At 44.1% G+C, this 20,681-nt stretch overlaps 1 protein-coding gene across 1 annotated transcript in view; it reads right to left on the reverse strand.

The window, feature by feature from the left end:
- Positions 1–15,010: 15,010 nt before the first annotated feature.
- Positions 15,011–20,681, reverse strand: part of LOC306936072 (monocyte to macrophage differentiation factor 2-like) — a gene marked incomplete at both ends in the record, with an annotated part of 15,487 nt that continues 9,816 nt past the window's right edge. The window contains 5 exons of the mRNA XM_079519501.1: positions 15,011–15,211; positions 16,901–16,970; positions 17,414–17,515; positions 18,017–18,091; positions 18,909–19,069. Coding sequence (XP_079375627.1) covers positions 15,011–15,211; positions 16,901–16,970; positions 17,414–17,515; positions 18,017–18,091; positions 18,909–19,069 — 609 coding nt within the window. The remainder of the gene's footprint in view (positions 15,212–16,900; positions 16,971–17,413; positions 17,516–18,016; positions 18,092–18,908; positions 19,070–20,681) is intronic.

The raw sequence follows: 20,681 nt of genomic DNA on the forward strand, positions 1-20,681 counted from the left end.
TTGGTGGGCGTTCCCCTAACTAGCTGCACGCTTTCCCCGTGTGCACGGATGCACGCGCGCACGCACGCACGCGCGCACGCACGCGCACGCACGCACACACACACACACACACACACACACACACACACACACACACACACACACACACACACACACACACACACACACACACTAAACTATAAATGTGTTCTGGCGGGGCTTATGGCGTCATTTAATGGATGTCGTGGTTCCCAAACCTTTTCATATCAAGGACCCCCAACTCGCAGCCCGCGGACCTGCCACAAACCCACGACCCCGGCCATAAGTGAAGATTTTTACGGCCCTAGCAGAGATTCTCAACCCGTTTAATTTCAAGGACCCCCAGATTGACATGCATGCATTAATCTACGGACCCCCATTTAATGGGACTTCTATCTCTGGGACCTCCAATTTATATTGTAAAATCAATGTTAATTTACATGTACTGTACAAATGTAATGTACAAATTGAACCAAATTTGGTTCCATTTGTACACTCAGATTACAGACCCACAAGAGTCCATTTGGTTCCAAACTATAATTTAGCTGGGGACCCCCTGGAACTCCTTCAGGGACCCCTGGAGGTCCCCGGACCCCACTTTGGGAACCACTGGTTTAATGCCTGATTTTACACGTTGTTGCAGCTGTGATCTTATGTAGATCTGCTATTTTCAGAGTGCACCCAAGCACCTGTATTTTAGTTCTATTGTATTTCTTCTCAATTCTTTTTTAATTTGTTGATATTTTTAGTTGTTTTTATTTGTTGATGTAATTGTCAGTATATTTACTTGCGCAAGCAGAGCGTGCAAGTAATGTTATCAGTCAGGTGCTACGATGCGTATGTCCCTTAGCAGCATATGATATGACGTCATATGCTGGCACGAAGCAGACCGTGCAGGTATGTTTTCCGTCATGCTGTGAAGCGTATGTCCCATGACGTGATGAAGATATGTCCCTTAGCAGCAAAAGATATGACGTCATATGCTGGCACGGGACATACGGAAGCAGACCGTGCAGGTATGTTTTCCGCGTATGTCCTATGACATGATGAAGATCCACTCCACTGGATCAGGAAGACACCCTGGTACCAGTAAGAGAAAAGACCAAGTTTTATGCTTGTTCGGTCCATCTGGACCAGGAGGAGAACTGAAGCTTGAGCAACACAACAAATGGACAAATAAATGCTTCCCCCTACCCGCCCCCAGCTATTGCTGATGTTGGCATGCCCTTACCCTAATGTGGGCAAAAAGGCTATGATAGAACACTACTTCTCAACTCGTCCCGTACTGTCTATAAAGCAGTAGCTGTTTTTTTTGGTAGAATGTAAATGATGGGACTGTCGGTGCAAGTTATGGATTCGATTCTTTCTGGGAAATTCTTTTTTCTAATGTGTGTAAAAAAATTGTTTTAGAGCTTATTTTGACAAATCCCAGAAATATATATATATTTTGATTAGAGGTTGGCTTTTCATATAATGTCGGGTTGATATTTTGTTAAGTTAAATTTGATTTGGCAAGATTTTCTGGAGGAGGTTTTTTTTATATCTTTGTACTGGTTATTTTATGTCATTTTCGGCATTGGTTCACCAACACGTGAACTCACGAGGAGTTGTTACAAGTACAATATAATATGCAAATGTTCGGCTCACACAAACTATATAAATCGTATTATGTCTGTTTACACTATGCTACGTTATACAAACTGTAAAAAGAAAAACACTGTTGCTTATTTTGAATAGTTTTTTCTGTCATTTAGGACTTCTGCCAAAGACCTTTTTCCACTATTATAACGTATAACTGTCTTTTCTAGGGCTGTCACGATTACCCATTTAAGTTGACGATTAATTGTCGCACAATTAATTGCGATTAACGATTGAATTGTTTTTTTTTTGCATTGGAACGTTACAATTTCTGTTATTTCTGTTTGCCTTTTAGCCTTTGTAATCACACAGGGCAGATATGACAAAACTTAAATATACAAAGAAATCACTGACACATTTAATCATTTTTAATAGTTCGTTCTTTTCCAAAATCTTTTCAAAGTGGCAGAAATGGTTGATCTACTAGCTTACAACACGTCACTCACAAAGTGACGTGTTGTAACCTTGTAGATCTGCTATTTCTGCTATTTGAAAATATGGAACACCATGGAAACTATTGATTATGCAAAAATAATTGCGATTATCTAAAAAAATTGCGAGTATGTAATTGTGACAGGCCTAGTCTTTTCTCTGGGTCAGCGTTCTAAGGGCTACTTCAACAGACGAGTTAATTCAATTAATAACACAACTTTTTATCTGCGAACATCTGCAAGAGCCAGGTGATGTTGAAAATGACTTGCGTTATGTCCTCATCGGCTCACATACAAGTGGCCCTATTTCCATCAGTGCCTTACGCCTTAGCCCTAAATTTTAAAATTGTTCAACTAGCCCATCTACATCGACACGTTGTGACCTTCATCCATCCATCCATCTTCAACCGCTTATCCGTAGTTGGGTCGTGGGGGGCAACAGCTCTACCAGAGAGCTCCAGACTTCCATCTCCAGAGCAACATTAGTAACTTCATCCTGGGGGAGCTTGTAGATCGATATTTGAACTATTCAAAAAAATTGTAAAAGGCAAAGAAGTTTAGGTATAAGGGCTGGCAAAAATAGGGCTCAAGGTGTATGCAAGTTGCAACAAAACAGTGACTTGAGACGATGCTGCCTTTTTCTCATGGAATCCAGCGAGCCGACAAGTTCTTTTCTTTAACCTTGGTCGACCTTGAGAAGGGTCCGTCTTGCCCAACAGTTTTTTTTTCTTCTTAACACTGCACAGTTGTACGTCTCATGTTGTCTTACTAGTACAATAATTTTTTGTGAAACATGAATTGCACACACATGTAGGTATTCAAGGGAACTTTGTGGGCACAAGAGAGAAAAGCCTGATTCATAGTTAATTTATACTATGTCGCATGACTGTGTCAAGGGGTGCAAATGGCCGAACTACAACCTCACAAGGCTTCTTGGGTTGAGCTTGTAGATCGATCTACTATTTCCGGTGTACTTGTAGATCTACTATTGCCACATGCGACAGAGCATAAATAAGGCCAGAAGAGCCTCTCTGTGGATAGCACAGTACTGTCATTGTGAAACTGGTGTGGTCGACATGCATTATTGTTATTTATCGCCTTTTCCTGTCAACGTGTCTTCGTACACTAAACGGTAGCTGTTGGCAACAGTTGCTGAGCACAATGGTTGATGTTTTGGAAGATATGTACCAATGCCAGGGTATAATTGGTTTACGATGGTGACAATGATAATGATGATATGTTTCAGTGTCGGGTGGATTAAAGGGACATACGCATCAAACCACCCGAGTAACCACATTATACCACTAACCAACTCAGAAATTACATACATTACATATAGACATATACATATATATAGACATATGAGCATATGACGTGATTAATATATGTACCAATGCCAGGGTATAATTGGTTATCGATGGTGACGTAACAATGACATGTTTCAGTGTCGGGTGGACTAAAGGTAATGCCCCTATGTATACATGTATGTAATCTGACACCACTGCCATAACAGGCATAAGTAATCATTACCATACTTCAAAATACCACTTATTTTCCTCCAAAAGCAAGGTACGTAGCAAATAGCTAAACCTAATAATTCAATACTACAAACGTTCTTTCACAGAGAGGCTGAGATTTGAAAGTTTGTAGCGGTCTACAGTACTTGCACACTCTGCTTGCGCACCAGTAGGCCATTTATGGCCTAATTGTGTGCAACAAGCAAGTAGGCACTCGACAGAGTGCAGTTCTAGTTAGTCTTAGTTTTAGTCATATAGTTTTTATTTAATTTTTATTCATTTTTCGTCAGAGAAGAAAGGTAGGGCTTTAATTCAATTGTATTTAAGTGTTAAATCACAACAAGTTGTCTCAAGACGCTTTACACTTTACAAAGGACCTCACTTCCCACGTTCACACACCAATGGTGGCAAGCTCACACCGACCAACTCATTGGAGGCAACGTAGGATGTAGGACACTTCAGCATAGACAGGAGGAGCCGGGATTCAATGTAGGATGTAGGACACTTCAGCATGTAGACAGGAGGAGCCGGGATTCAATGTAGGATGTAGGACACTTCAGCATGTAGACAGGAGGAGGAGCCGGGATTCAATGTAGGATGTAGGACACTTCAGTATGTCGACAGGAGGAGCCGGGATTCAATGTAGGACACTTCAGCATGTAGACAGGAGGAGCCGGGATTCAATGTAGGACACTTCAGCATGTAGACAGGAGGAGCCGGGATTCAATGTAGGACACTTCAGCATGTAGACAGGAGGAGGAGCCGGGATTCAATGTAGGATGTAGGACACTTCAGCATGTAGACAGGAGGAGGAGCCGGGATTCAATGTAGGATGTAGGACACTTCAGCATGTAGACAGGAGGAGCCGGGATTCAATGTAGGATGTAGGACACTTCAGCATGTAGACAGGAGGAGGAGTCAGGAGGAGTCAGGAGGAGGAGCCGGGATTCGAGCCACCGACCCATGGATCATTGGACGACCTGCTCTACCTCCTGAACCACAGGCCGCCCGTCAGGACGGCCCAGTCCTGTTGGTAGGAGGCATGGCTGCCAGTTCCCACCTGATGTTATGTGGGAGTTGCAGCTGCTCCAGACCATGCTGAATGACTGCTAGCTTGCATAACATCTTCAGGCTAGGATTTAAGTCTAGGATGTACAGGTCATCAGAAGTGTATCCTCCAAAGTTGAAGATACGACCTCTCATAGTGTACACTTCAACAGAAGTGTATCCTCCAAAGTTGAAGATACGATCTCCCACCATGTAACAGCACATCCCAGCCTTCATACAGGGGGGTTTTCCATTGCGCTCAAACCGCTTCCAGGAACATGTCTCTGGACTGAATTTCCACATTTTATTGAAGGATCTGTCTACGTGCCACCCTCCAAGTATGTACAGCTCTCCATTGTTGACAAAGGCTGAATGACATCGATGTTCTGGGAGAAGCTGGTGTCCAGAACGTGTGAGCCAGTGGTTGATCTTTGTGTCAAACACTGTGATATTGTTGTAGATCTCGTTTATCACACAGCCTCCAAATACAAACATCTTTGTCCCGATGATGGTGGCGGAATGAAATTGTGAAACAGGTGGAGGAGTGCCCCAGGTGTTAATTAAAGACCAGACCATTGTAGTGGTGTCCAACTTGTACATGTCATTAGTGTGTCCAGTCAGCTGGGTGAGTCCTCCATAGATATACATGACCTTCTCCAGGAGACAGGCTGAGTGGCACTGCCTCGCCTCTGGAATAGTGCCATAAACATTGGGCTTGGACCATGTATGGTTGTCAACATCAAACGCACAAAGCACATTGCTGTAACAAGGATACCCTCCCCAGATGTAAACAATGTCTACTAGCAGAACAGCTGTGTGGCCAACCAGCCTGGAGGGAATCTCAACAGGACGCTCTCCTCTTCCATTTAACACTCGGGGCAACTTCCTCCAACGGAGGGACAATGTGTTGAAGATATGGACTTCAATCGGATCATCATCATCAATGTTGTTCAGGTTGCTATTGTATCCTCCAAAGGAGTACAGCATTTGTCCAACTACCACAGCAGCTTGGCCGCGAAGCTTAGGTCCTCCCGTCAGATGTAGTGTCCAGTGAAACATTTCACACAATAGCACCACCGTAAATAAGCGCAAATACTTAAATAAAAGAGGTTGTTGATAACAGTTCATTAGAGTTGCTGAACGATATCTAGTCTGTTGGGGGAAATGACAATGGTATATATAATGACGATGCTGTGATGTCATTGTACGATGACATCACTATGTAGAATAGCCAATGGCAATCAAACTGACTGGCTATTTCTTCCAAATATTATATATCATCTGAAATGTTCATGCCTTACTTTATTCCGGATAAACCTTTTTGAGGGGCGCTATACCCTCCAACACTTGGCTTTGTGTATTCCGCTCGTGATGTGATGTTGTGGCCACGTCTATGGACTTTTTATGATGCAATTTATACATCAAAGTAAATGGCAAATGACGTAAGTGGGTGACTTCATCATCATACATGTTCATCATGATAAAAGGTGTTCCTCACTTCACACAAGTATGATGTTTTTCCTATGCCCATGCAGCTTTGTGCGTCTGTGTACCAAGTTTGAGATGATGTGTTGCGCAACTCCACTCGCACGAGGATCCCAACTTGGGATCCCAAGTTGTCCTTGAGGGCATTCCAGGGACTGGTCTGGCTTGCTTAATCTGGGGAAAGCATGCCTGAAGCTGTCGATTCATGCAAGAACCGTTTAAGAGCTGTTCTGATTGACCAAGTCACCAAATAACACACGTGCACGCGCGCACGCACACGCACAGTGACCTTTCCATATATCCCCCTTCTTGATGCAAGACCCATCTTTAGTAACAAATAACCATTCATTATTTAAGTGAACATCTCTGTATGATTGCATGCACTGCCCTATAGAGTCCCCCCGCGTATTGGCACGTTGGTTTGAAATTACATTCCAGCTAGTGGCTACCATCAGAACAAGCTGCACTGAGGCTGAGCCTGAGACTAGTGGCTACCATCAGAACAAGCTGCACTGAGGCTGAGCCTGAGACTAGTGGCTACCATCAGAACAAGCTGCACTGAGGCTGAGCCTGAGACTAGTGGCTACCATCAGAACAAGCTGCACTGAGGCTGAGCCTGAGAAAACGTACAAAAATCACGGCACTCCATCTTCAAGGACCCCCAGTTTGATATGCATCAGGTCACACAGACCCCCAGTTTGATATGCATCAGGTCACACAGACCCCCAGTTTGATATGCATCAGGTCACACAGACCCCCAGTTTGATATGCATCAGGTCACACAGACCCCCAGTTTGATATGCATCAGGTCACACAGACCCCCATTTGATACCATTTTATATATGCATACTCTCCTCCATTGTCCATCAATATAAACTATCAGTGACAAAAAAAAAACACCCACATATGAATGAATCATTCTTGATATTTCTGCACTAGAATTTTCTAAATAAACATGGTATTTGAAGGAATTTGCACTTTTGCAGTTATCAATCATGCGTTTTTGCACTCATGTATACAGTACACAGAGAAAGGAATCACTCGCTCACAAGGTTGTTTAATAGCTCTTTCTTTAATTTAGTGATTTTTCTGAAATATATAATAATTATACAAAATAGAATCTATGATATAAATCACACACTTCCTGCATGAGTGACAATAGACAGTTTAAAAAGAGTGGGGAAACAAATACAGTACGTTTGGACCTACAGTACTAAGCCCCTAAGAATTTACAGAATTATCATATTTTCAAACCTCTTTAAAGACATGAGAAAAATGTATGATGTTCTTCTCCCTGTTGGATTTGTTGGATTAGACACACATTATGGAAGGTTTATGCTTTTTGGATGTTACACTCACTATGTTTATTAGACACATTATGGAAGGGTTATGCTTTTTGGATGTTACACTCACTATGTTTATTAGACACATTATGGAAGGGTTATGCTTTTTGGATGTTACACTCACTATGTTTTGACTACTACTGGAAATGCTCTAATAGATGAGCACATATCCTCCCGCTTTCAGAGACAATGAAAACATTAAATACATATCTCCATAAACTAAAATTAAATACACATCTCCATAAACTAATATTAAATAGACATCTCCATAAACTAATATTAAATACACATCTCCATAAACTAATATTAAATAGACATCTCCATAAACTAATATTAAATACACATCTCCATAAACTAATATTAAATAGACATCTCCATACACTAATATTAAATAGACATCTCCATACACTAATATTAAATAGACATCTCCATAGACCGATATTAGATACATCGCCGTAGACAAAGAATTAAGTACATGTCAATCCACATGCAGGAAACCAGTCTAATGTATTATTGTATTGTTACTACAGTCGGCTAATGTCTGCTCCATGGACATTTGGGGTATTAAAGATTAATTTCCAGCCTTCATACTCTGATAACAATAACTGATTTGTTGTTGAACAACTGTCCACATAAATCACTCGACAGAATCACACAGACTCTGCTCTGTTGGTCCTTTGCCCTTCTGTAGTGACGTAGTAGAGAGGGTCACAGTTGTTACTTCTGTAGTGACGTAGTAGAGAGGGTCACAGTTGTTACAGTGTTCTGTAGTGACATAGTAGAGAGGGTCACAGTTGTTACAGTGTTCTGTAGTGACGTAGTAGAGAGGGTCACAGTTGTTACTTCTGTAGTGACGTAGTAGAGAGGGTCACATGTGTTACTTCTGTAGTGACGTAGTAGAGAGGGTCACAGTTGTTACAGTGTTCTGTAGTGACGTAGTAGAGGGTCACAGTTGTTACTTCTGTAGTGACGTAGTAGAGAGGGTCACAGTTGTTACTTCTGTAGTGACGTAGTAGAGAGGGTCACAGTTGTTACAGTGTTCTGTAGTGACGTAGTAGAGGGGCACAGTTGTTACTTCTGTAGTGACGTAGTAGAGAGGGCCACAGTTGTTAGTGTTCTGTAGTGACGTAGTAGAGGGTCACAGTTGTTACTTCTGTAGTGACGTAGTAGAGAGGGTCACAGTTGTTAGTGTTCTGTAGTGACGTAGTAGAGAGGGTCACAGTTGTTACTTCTGTAGTGACGTAGTAGAGAGGGTCACAGTTGTTACTTCTGTAGTGACGTAGTAGAGAGGGTCACAGTTGTTACTTCTGTAGTGACGTAGTAGAGAGGGTCACAGTTGTTACTTCTGTAGTGACGTAGTAGAGAGGGTCACAGTTGTTACTTCTGTAGTGACGTAGTAGAGAGGGTCACAGTTGTTACTTCTGTAGTGACGTAGTAGAGAGGGTCACAGTTGTTACAGTGTTCTGTAATGACGTAGTAGAGAGGGTCACAGTTGTTACTTCTGTAGTGACGTAGTAGAGAGGGTCACAGTTGTTACTTCTGTAGTGACGTAGTAGAGAGGGTCACAGTTGTTACTTCTGTAGTGACGTAGTAGAGAGGGTCACAGTTGTTACTTCTGTAGTGACGTAGTAGAGAGGGTCACAGTTGTTACTTCTGTAGTGACGTAGTAGAGAGGGTCACAGTTGTTACTTCTGTAGTGACGTAGTAGAGAGGGTCACAGTTGTTACTTCTGTAGTGACGTAGTAGAGAGGGTCACAGTTGTTAGTGTTCTGTAGTGACGTAGTAGAGAGGGTCACAGTTGTTACTTCTGTAGTGACGTAGTAGAGAGGGTCACAGTTGTTACTTCTGTAGTGACGTAGTAGAGAGGGTCACAGTTGTTACTTCTGTAGTGACGTAGTAGAGAGGGTCACAGTTGTTACAGTGTTCTGTAGTGACGTAGTAGAGAGGGTCACAGTTGTTACTTCTGTAGTGACGTAGTAGAGAGGGTCACAGTTGTTACTTCTGTAGTGACGTAGTAGAGAGGGTCACAGTTGTTACTTCTGTAGTGACGTAGTAGAGAGGGTCACAGTTGTTACAGTGTTCTGTAGTGACGTAGTAGAGAGGGTTACAGTTGTTACTTCTGTAGTGACGTAGTAGAGAGGGTCACAGTTGTTACTTCTGTAGTGACGTAGTAGAGAGGGTCACAGTTGTTACTTCTGTAGTGACGTAGTAGAGAGGGTCACAGTTGTTACTTCTGTAGTGACGTAGTAGAGAGGGTCACAGTTGTTACTTCTGTAGTGACGTAGTAGAGAGGGTCACAGTTGTTACAGTGTTCTGTAGTGACGTAGTAGAGAGGGTCACAGTTGTTACAGTGTTCTGTAGTGACGTAGTAGAGGGTCACAGTTGTTACAGTGTTCTGTAGTGACGTAGTAGAGAGGGTCACAGTTGTTACAGTGTTCTGTAGTGACGTAGTAGAGGGTCACAGTTGTTACAGTGTTCTGTAGTGGCGTAGTAGAGAGGGTCACAGTTGTTACTTCTGTAGTGACGTAGTAGAGAGGGTCACAGTTGTTACTTCTGTAGTGACGTAGTAGAAAGGGTCACAGTTGTTACTTCTGTAGTGACGTAGTAGAGAGGGTCACAGTTGTTACTTCTGTAGTGACGTAGTAGAGAGGGTCACAGTTGTTACAGTGTTCTGTAGTGACGTAGTAGAGAGGGTCACAGTTGTTTCAGTGTTCTGTAGTGACGTAGTAGAGAGGGTCACAGTTGTTACTTCTGTAGTGACGTAGTAGAGAGGGTCACAGTTGTTAGTGTTCTGTAGTGACGTAGTAGAGAGGGTCACAGTTGTTACAGTGTTCTGTAGTGGCGTAGTAGAGAGGGTCACAGTTGTTACAGTGTTCTGTAGTGACGTAGTAGAGAGGGTCACAGTTGTTACAGTGTTCTGTAGTGGCGTAGTAGAGAGGGTCACAGTTGTTACAGTGTTCTGTAGTGACGTAGTAGAGGGTCACAGTTGTTACAGTGTTCTGTAGTGACGTAGTAGAGAGGGTCACAGTTGTTACAGTGTTCTGTAGTGACGTAGTAGAGAGGGTCACAGTTGTTACTTCTGTAGTGACGTAGTAGAGAGGGTCACAGTTGTTACAGTGTTCTGTAGTGACGTAGTAGAGGGTCACAGTTGTTACAGTGTTCTGTAGTGACGTAGTAGAGAGGGTCACAGTTGTTACAGTGTTCTGTAGTGACGTAGTAGAGAGGGTCACAGTTGTTACAGTGTTCTGTAGTGACGTAGTAGAGAGGGTCACAGTTGTTACAGTGTTCTGTAGTGACGTAGTAGAGAGGGTCACAGTTGTTACAGTATTCTGTAGTGGCGTAGTAGAGAGGGTCACAGTTGTTACTTCTGTAGTGACGTAGTAGAGAGGGTCACAGTTGTTACAGTGTTCTGTAGTGACGTAGTAGAGAGGGTCACAGTTGTTACAGTGTGGATGATTGACAACATGAAGTCATAAGTCCAGGGACGTGCAGAGTGTTAGAGAGGAGGGGCTGAAATCTCGTAAGAGGGCACTTTTGAACCAAAAATAGCGAAACTAGCAGATCTACAAGCTCACACCGCGTCGCGCTGCGACGTGTTGAGAGCTTGTAGATCAGCTATTTTCGGGCGCAAGCCAGCACTCTTTATCTACTGGAGATGCGGTGTATACGACATGGATTTCGAAACAAATTTGTTCAACGCAAAATGGTGCGTTCCAAGTTCAGGAGACTTTGGAAAAAAACTATTCTCCTGAATGCTGCCTTCCGGCATGGCTTGGAAAGGAGTGGCATTTGCATTTCGTCCACCATAGTAAATGCTGCATTCGTGGTCTGGAAAGGGCAGTTGTTTTACAGACGGGTAAAAGGGCAGGGGGCAGGGCTGAAGCCCCACTTTGATGTCTATGTGTGCATGCACGTTCCGTGCATAAAGTCTGTTCCCCCAGAGGATGTTCTAATATGAAGATCTGGCGTCGAAGTAGAGTAAGTGAAGCATATGTGAGAATGTACACATGACGACGTATCAAAGTCATGGCGACACCGAGCTGTACTGCAGTAGTAGTAGTAGTAGTGTGAATTTAGCAGTTTAATAGCACCATTGTACGACAATGACTGACGATTAGATTACCATTACTACTTTGTTCTGCAGTGCAAGCCTGCTTCACAGGGTTTTTTATAAAGAAGATGTAAGAGTATTTCCTAAAAAAATATATATATCCTGCTTGGAGCAGAGGGCTTTAATCTAGCAGCACAACTTGGCAAGTTATAATATAATATAATAATAATATACAGTAATATAATATAAGACGACCCCCATTTTTCAAGACTCATTTGTGGAAAAAGAACATTGAAGACCAAATAGTCTAGTCCCCAATTATAATATGGCCCTCTTTAAGGATATTTCCATTGGAAAAAACGTAGTCTTATATTCAGCAATAGGGTATACCTTTGTGGCATGTTGCTTCTTCAAGTGGTAAAAAAAACGTTCGCTCTGAAAGAATATATATTCAAAGATTTGTGCCGCATTTTTACGATTTTTCAAAAATAGCAGACCTACAAGTTCATAGCGCGCCACTCGGTGGCGCGCTATGAGCTTGTAGATCTGCTATTTTTCAATAGCTAAAGCATACATAATGCTTAGTTAAAACACCAAACGGGGTTAACTTCCCGCCCAGAATGGGTTAAGGCATAATTTATCGGCCCAGGCGGTGGCGTAACCGTCTGGGCACCCGACTGGTAATCCAGTCGCAGTGTGCCGCGGGTTCGACTCCCGAGCCCGACACGGCCTTTACTGCATGTCTTCCCCCATCTCTCTCCCGTTTCCTGTCAGCCTACAAAAAACTCTGTCCCTTCAAAAAACCAATAAAAGGCGTAAGCCGCAAAAAAAATATCTTAAAAAAAAAAAAAAAGGCATAATTTATCCAGGTGTTCTACAGTTCTTATTTTCATTTGTCTCCATTCTGGCACGTACAGTATGACCAGATTTGCATAATTATGTTTGTTAGTGCTATTTAACCTCTCATCTACTAGAGACATTATTGGCCTCTTTCTTATCTCTGCCTGTCTGATGCCTATTACAACTAGGGCATTGGCTATGACAAACTGTATGTTGGTTCCTCTTTCTCATTTATTGTGTGGACCCCAAGGAGGCTATAGCTAAATACTAAACTAAACTAATAAATTAAACTAAAACTAAACTAATAAATTAAACAAATGCCATCAGTCGATGCAGGTTTGGTCCAGCCAGACCCTTACCATCTGACGAGTTAAACCTGGTGTCCATATTTTGGGCATGTCAGTTAGATTTTTAAGAGTTACATTTTCAAAAGAATTCTCTTAATATTTTTGAAATAAAAAAAACATTTGTGAAAACAGTAGATGGTCTGTCGTTTGGCTATTCTCTATTCAATTTGCTGTGCGACAAAGTATAGAGGGCTTACGTTGTTAAGTTTACACAGTAAACTCTTTGGATTGAAACGGCGGATGTTCACTGTTAATGTGTTTTAAATTAATTCATTCCCGTCACGTCTTGGACTATGGGATGAATTTGGTCCATAAGAACAGGGACATCTACAACAGTAGATGGTATAGGATAATCCTGCTATTTTCACCACCTGTGGACGTGGCTGTACAGCAGGGTTCCCCAATTAATTTTCCTCGAGGGCCATATTTTGACTAGGGTACCAGGCTGGGGGCCGAGTCTGCACGTGTGAGGTCGAGGTCTTGCCCTGAAAATTCATTTTCAGGGCAGGACCCCATTTGAAAAGGATGCCCAGTTTGACATGCATAGGCTACTGACCCCCATTTAATGCCATTTTTTTTTTTTTTTTTTTTGAAATTCTTCCGCGGGCCGCCAGGGGGCGCTCCGCGGGCCGCAAATGGCCCGCGGGCCGCCTATTGGGGAACCCTGCTGTACAGACAAGGTGAGCACAGGGGAGACCGGTCTCATGGAGACTGGTCTCATGGAGACCGGTCTCATGGAGACCGACATTGAGGGGACAGAAAACGTGTTCATGCAGCCTGGACAGTGACAAGCTGGAGTTTGAAATACATTGTTTTCAACAAGGGCGGCGCCAAATATCAGCAATTTCAGGCATGACAAGTATTTCACAGTGACAACTAAGATCTGTAATGTTTATGTTGTACTATTACCCAAAAAAACTATCTAAAATAAAGGGATTTAAGATCATTAAAACTGGGCTGTTGCCTGAGTCCAGTGCATTCTGCCAACTTCCGGTCCAGGACATTGTCACTCTTCGCAATGATCTTTGCCAATAGAAGTCTATGTAGAAGAGCCGCCATTGGACTGAAGCCCCATGAAGTGAACGCAGTTGTCGAAACTCTGTCTTACTCTATGGCTCTGAGGTAGACATATAGCCGAGTACATTGTGATTGGCCAGCCCATGTGTGTGGGTGGCGGGGTCTGTCATCTGGAGGTCTGCAGCAGTGGGCCAGGTGAGTAGAGGTACCTCCATGTGTGTGGGTCTGTCATCTGGAGGTCTGCAGCAGTGGCCCAGGTGAGTAGAGATACCTCCAGATGGGTCTGTCATCTGGAGGTCTGCAGCAGTGGCCCAGGTGAGTAGAGGTACCTCCATGTGTGTGGGTCTGTCATCTGGAGGTCTGCAGCAGTGGCCCAGGTGAGTAGAGATACCTCCAGATGGGTCTGTCATCTGGAGGTCTGCAGCAGTCGCCCAGGTGAGTAGAGGTACCAGCCCATGTGTGTGGGTCTGTCATCTGGAGGTCTGCAGCAGTGGCCCAGGTGAGTAGAGATACCTCCAGATGGGTCTGTCATCTGGAGGTCTGCAGCAGTGGCCCAGGTGAGTAGAGATACCTCCAGATGGGTCTGTCATCTGGAGGTCTGCAGCAGTGGCCCAGGTGAGTAGAGGTACCAGCCCATGTGTGTGGGTCTGTCATCTGGAGGTCTGCAGCAGTGGCCCAGGTGAGTAGAGATACCTCCAGATGGGTCTGTCATCTGGAGGTCTGCAGCAGTGGGCCAGGTGAGTAGAGGTACCTCCAGATGGGTCTGTCATCTGGAGGTCTGCAGCATTGGGCCAGGTGAGTAGAGGTACCTCCAGATGGGTCTGTCATCTGGAGGTCTGCAGCAGTGGGCCAGGTGAGTAGAGGTACCTCCAGATGGGTCTGTCATCTGGAGGTCTGCAGCAGTGGGCCAGGTGAGTAGAGGTACCTCCAGATGGGTCTGTCATCTGGAGGTCTGCAGCAGTGGGCCAGGTGAGTAGAGGTACCTCCAGATGGGTCTGTCATCTGGAGGTCTGCAGCAGTGGCCCAGGTGAGTAGAGGTACCTCCAGATGGGTCTGTCATCTGGAGGTCTGCAGCAGTGGCCCAGGTGAGTACCTCCAGATGGGTCTGTCATCTGGAGGTCTGCAGCAGTGGGCCAGGTGAGTAGAGGTACCTCCAGATGGGTCTGTCATCTGGAGGTCTGCAGCAGTGGCCCAGGTGAGTACCTCCAGATGGGTCTGTCATCTGGAGGTTTGCAGCAGTGGGCCAGGTGAGTAGAGGTACCTCCAGATGGGTCTGTCATCTGGAGGTCTGCAGCAGTGGGCCAGGTGAGTAGAGGTACCTCCAGATGGCATAGTAATGAATGCCGGCTCCAATGGCGACGAAAAGATGCCAGATGGCGTGGGCGAATGGGACGAGGCCGTCGCTCTTGAAGAAGACCACACCCACCACATAGAACACTCCCCCTAGTGCCAGCTCACACACGCCGGTGCGGTTCACCTGCAACACACACACACACACACACACACACACACACACACACACACACACACACACACACACACGCTTAACCCATTAAGATCTACAAAATGTTTTCCAAATCCTGACAGTTTTCTGAAAAACCTATGTTTCTATGTCAGTGGTTCTAAAACTATTTCATGTCAAGGACCCCCAGAATGACTTGTATTTGGCCACGGACCCGCATCTGAAAATATGTTGTTCCAACAGGAAGCAGAAGCAAATATTTGAGTTAGAAACGTTCGCTGTGAAAGAATATACTGTATATTCAAAGATTTGCACACATTTTGACGATTTTTCAAAAATAACAGATCTACAAGCTCGTAGCGCAGCACTCGGTTTAAAATAAAAGTGGTTAAAAGCTATAAGGTGACACCGATGCGTCCTCAGGTCTAAATGGGTTCAACTTACCAGCGCAAAGAATATTATGTCGTTGCCCCTTGAATTTATAGAGCGAGTGCCTGCATTTTGAACGCATTAGAAGAAGAAGTGGGTTTGGTGAGAGCAGCTGTGTGCGTGCGTCACTGAGGTTGTTGAGGACAGTAACATCAGCAACGAAATCAACAGAAAAGGCCAGAAAGCCCTAAGGAACGGACAGGTTTGTCCCAATTCAGTTGTTATGCCAAATTCTTAACGCTACCCACTACATACATTTCTATGTTGCCACTGCTATAGAGCGTCGCAGTCCCGCCCCCTTTCATGACGACGCCAGGCCCAGGAAATTATTCCCAGTGCATTTTTCCCATAGACATTTCAAAAGGTATTTATTTAAAGACGGTTACGCCGCGGACAAAGCCAACTCGAGACAACAAACACAATATTTTGGACCAAACAAATAATTACAAAGAAGAAAAACAACAAAAAAAGTGTTGTAACCTGCCGTTTGTTCTTCTTTCTAATTATTTGTTCGGCCCAAAGAATTGTGTTTGTTGTCATGATTTGTCACAACAAGAGTTGGCTTTGTACGACGCTTAAAAGGTCTTTAAATAAATACTTTTTGAAAAGTCTATGAGAAAAATGAACAGGGATTAATTTCCTGGGCCCTGGTAGGGGGCAGGTACACTCTATTGTACCCTGTGCCAGTGAGGAGCCCCCACCAGGAGGACATAGCACTTCCGTTGCCCCCCCTCGTCCAAGCCCAGATACACAGCGGGGGATTATAACCCCCAGCCTGTGATTGTCTCTTCTAACTAGTGATGGGAGATTAATCGGCAAACACATCGGTATCGGCCGATATTGGCCTTAAACCAATGAATCGGTAATCGGTATCGGTAAAATGATATAGCGGATTTAGCAGATATTTCATTTTAAAAAACGCCTGAAAAAGCCTTTTGTGATGATGAAGGCTTAGAATTATATCAGTGTTTTCTGGGGAAGCTTTCGAAAGAGTCAATAGTTGGAACATTTAAAAAAGAAAAATACTACATTCAAGCGGTTTATGTTGGGATATGAGCCAACATTTCAATAACATCGGGGATCCCTACTTTTGGAATAAAGAGGCATTGCTTTTTTCAAATTCAACCTTTTTTCAGAATGGCCAATTATTTTAATACAGAATGAGATCATATCGACATCGGTTATATTGGTTATTATATCGGCCATAATAGCATTTAATTATATGGGATATGGATATCGGCCATCTTGTCTCATGGGTACATCCCTGCTTCTTACCATGGACAGGATGACAAGCGCTGGAGCAGCTCCCATGGCCACATATCCTAGTAACTCTGCCAGCTTGTACCTGCAAGCAGGAAGTGATATTAGGGGTCACCAACATGTCCTACAGAGGTCAGGGGTCACCAACATGTCCTACAGAGGTCAGGGGTCACCAACATGTCCTACAGAGGTCAGGGGTCACCGTAACACGGACGCAAAATGCTACGTTCCAAGTTCAGGAGACTTCGGAAAAAAGCAATTCTCCTGAATGCTGCCTTCCAGCATGGCATGGAAAGGAAAGGGGAGCCATTTGCATTTCTTTCACCATAGTAAATGCTGGATTCATGGTCTGGAGAGGGCAGTTGTTTTACAGGCGGGTAAAAGGGCAGGGGCTGAAAGAAGCCCCCTTTGATGTCTATGTGTGCACGTCCATGTTCTTCACGTTTTCTAATGTTTATCACATTCCTTTCTTATCTATTAAAAACAAACAAACAAACAAAGAAACAAAAGGACAAAAGAGAGAGTTACCTTTCATGGAAGAAGAAAACGAATGTAGATCCAATACACGCCATGACCCAGATCAGCCACCGCATGTGACAGGCCCAGGGACCCAGTTCCCTCAGTATCAACCTGCACACACACACGCACGCATGCATGCACGCACGCACGCACACACGCACGCACGCACACACACAAATTCATGGCATGTACGTACGTAACACATGTCTGTCTGTCTGTCTGTCTGTCTGTCTGTCTGTCTGTCTGTCTGTCTGTCTGTCTCTCTCTCTCTCTCTCTCTCTCTCTCCCTCCCCTTTTGATGTTCTAATCATTATATTATACTTTAGCTATTGACAAATATCTGCTATTTCTTCTAAATCGTGAAAATGTGGCGCAAATCTTGGAATATACATTCTTTCAGAGCGAATGTTTTTTTTATTAAACTCATATCTTTGCTTCTGGGGTGGGGTGGGGTGGGGTGGGGGGGGCGTCTCTGGAACAACATATTTTCAGATGGGGGTCGGCGGCCAATTACATATATTTTTGGGGGTCCTTGACATGACGTTGTTTTGAGAACGACTGACATAGAAACATTTTGATTTAGAAGGCATTTGTAGAAGGTGTTAAATGTACCAGGGAGAGTAGGAGGAGGCGATGAAGAAGTAGATGGCCATTCGGTCACACATGTGAAAACGTTGCTCCACTCTCCTAACCAAAGACAGGAGGAGATTGTGTCACAATAAGATAACACATAAGACAGAATAAGAGTACATTTAAAAAATACCATTCATGCTTATTTTGTTGCAATCATTCAATGAACGTTTTTCTTTCTTCCAACCAAGGACTTTTTAACATTTGTGTTCTATTTTATTTTTGAATCCTAATGGTCACATTTATGACACGTTAACCACCTCACTTTCAAACACACACGCACACGCACACGCACACGCACACACACACACACACACACACACACACACACACACACACACACACACACAGAGAAATCTATGCAACAGGTGTCTTTAAACACATACCACAATGTTTGTTGTGGAAAAACGAAAAATGTAAACAATGATAACCATGATGACACATTGAAATTAAACATTTTGAGGTAAATTCACTTTTTAAGTCAAGTGGATATTCATTAGAGAAGAGGAAACCGCTCGATTCCCATTAGAAATGACGATAGAGACTTGCAGTGTACAGTATGTGTACAGTATGCATACTATTACTGTATGAATGAATCCCAGGTGTCTGAACGGAAAACTGTCCAGTCTGTCTTTGTGTTTGCATGGCTGAGTTATCAGTTAGGTCAGAGTCGTGCGTGCGTGCGTGCGTGCGTGCGTGCGTGCGTGTGTGTGCGTGCGTGCATGCGTGCGTGCGTACGAGGTGATGGTTTGTAACATGGTTTGTTTCATTATCAGGCTGCAGCTGTCTGTCCTGGCCCTTTGGCTTTGTTGCAATGAACATATGTACACACACACACGCACACGCACACGCACACACACACTGACACACACACCGGAGGTGGCTGATCTTCCATGCAGCGGTGTGGAAGAGTGTGGAGGTGATGAAGAGACCGGTAAGCCCCGCCCCATAGAGCCAGGCGGCAACACAATGCCATTGGTCAACAGACAGGAAGTGCAGCACAGAGCCGGCCAATAGGCTGGGGAGGATCCAGAGCTATGGAGAGAGAGAGAGAGAGAGAGAGAGAGAGAGAGAGAGAGAGAGAGAGAGAGAGAGAGAGAGAGAGAGAGAGAGAGAGGGTGATGAGAGAAACAAAACTTTGACAATCTGATCAAAATGCACAATAATAATGCTATCCAAATCATTGTAGATTTTTTTTGCCATTGTTGTGTAAAGCAGTGGTTCCCAAAGTGGGGTCCGGGGACCCCTAGGGGTACTTGAGGGAGTTCCAGGGGGTCCCCAGCTAAATGATAGTTAGGAACCATTACCAAATGGACCCTTATGGGTCTGTAACTCAGAAAGTGTACAAATGTACATTTGTACACTCTCAGAGTTAAATTAACTTTTTACAATATACATTGGGGTCCCAGAGATAGAAATGGGTAATTCAGGTCAAACTGCTGGGGATCCTTGAAATGAAAATGGTTGAAAATATATGCTAGAGCCGTAAAAATCTTCTCTTATGGGGGTCCCTGGCATATCTTTTCAAATGGGGGTCCGCTGGCTAATTATGGCCAATTTGGGGGTCCTTGACATGAAAAAGTTTGGTGTAAAGTCTTTGTCTTCACATTTGGATTATATATTGGGGGAATATCGTTTGCTAGACGAAGAAGGCACCGAGGTTCAGTGTCTGGCTCAACGCAGCCACACACGAAAATAAAATTATTACAATTATTCATACACGCACGCACGGTCGCACGCACACACACGCACATGCACACACGCGCACACACACACACACACACACACACACACACACACACACACACACACACACACACACACACACACACACACACACACACACACACACACACACACACACACACACACACACACACACACACACACACACACACACACACACAAGTGCAGTGTGTATACGGTCAGGCACCGTATATGCCCTGCCGCGACCTCTATACAGTGACCTCTGACCTCTATACAGTGCGTTTCGATGTGATGCAACGCGTGAACTTGTACATAATGCTATTCTCGGCAAGTGACAACAAGCATGAATCAGGTTTAAAATGCATGTATCATGCAAACTCTGTTTCTATCCCAATTTACTCCTGTTTCGGGCTTTCTTTTTTTTCACTCTCTCTCCTCTCCCCCCCCTACCCCCCACACCCCCCTCTCTCTCTCTCTCTCCCCTGCACTGGAGTCAAATGTGGTGAGGGATTAGAGAGCAGATTACAGTTTGGTTCATAGATTAAGACCGCGCTCCACCATTAGAACACACAGCTACATAACAAAGAGAAGCAGCAGGCTCTATATACCCGCGGGTGTCCTCCTGGTGTCCAGGGTGTCCTCCTGGTGTCCAGGGTGTCCTCCTGGTTTGGTTCCCAAACCTTTTCATGTCAAGGACCCCCATAAATGACCCACGGACCCCCCCCCCCCCCCCCCCCCCCCCCCATTGAAAATACATGCCAGGGACCTCCGTAAGAGAAGATTTTTTCAGCTCTAGCAGTGACTCTCAGCCATTTTCATTTCAAGGACCCCCAGTTTGACCTGAATTAGGCTATACGGTCCCCTATTTAATGGCATTTCTATCTCTGAGACCCCCAATTTATATTGTAAAATCAATGTTAATTTAACTCTGAGAGTGTAC

Source organism: Electrona antarctica, assembly GCF_951216825.1.
Source record: "Electrona antarctica genome assembly, chromosome: 14".
Classification (NCBI taxonomy): domain Eukaryota; kingdom Metazoa; phylum Chordata; class Actinopteri; order Myctophiformes; family Myctophidae; genus Electrona; species Electrona antarctica.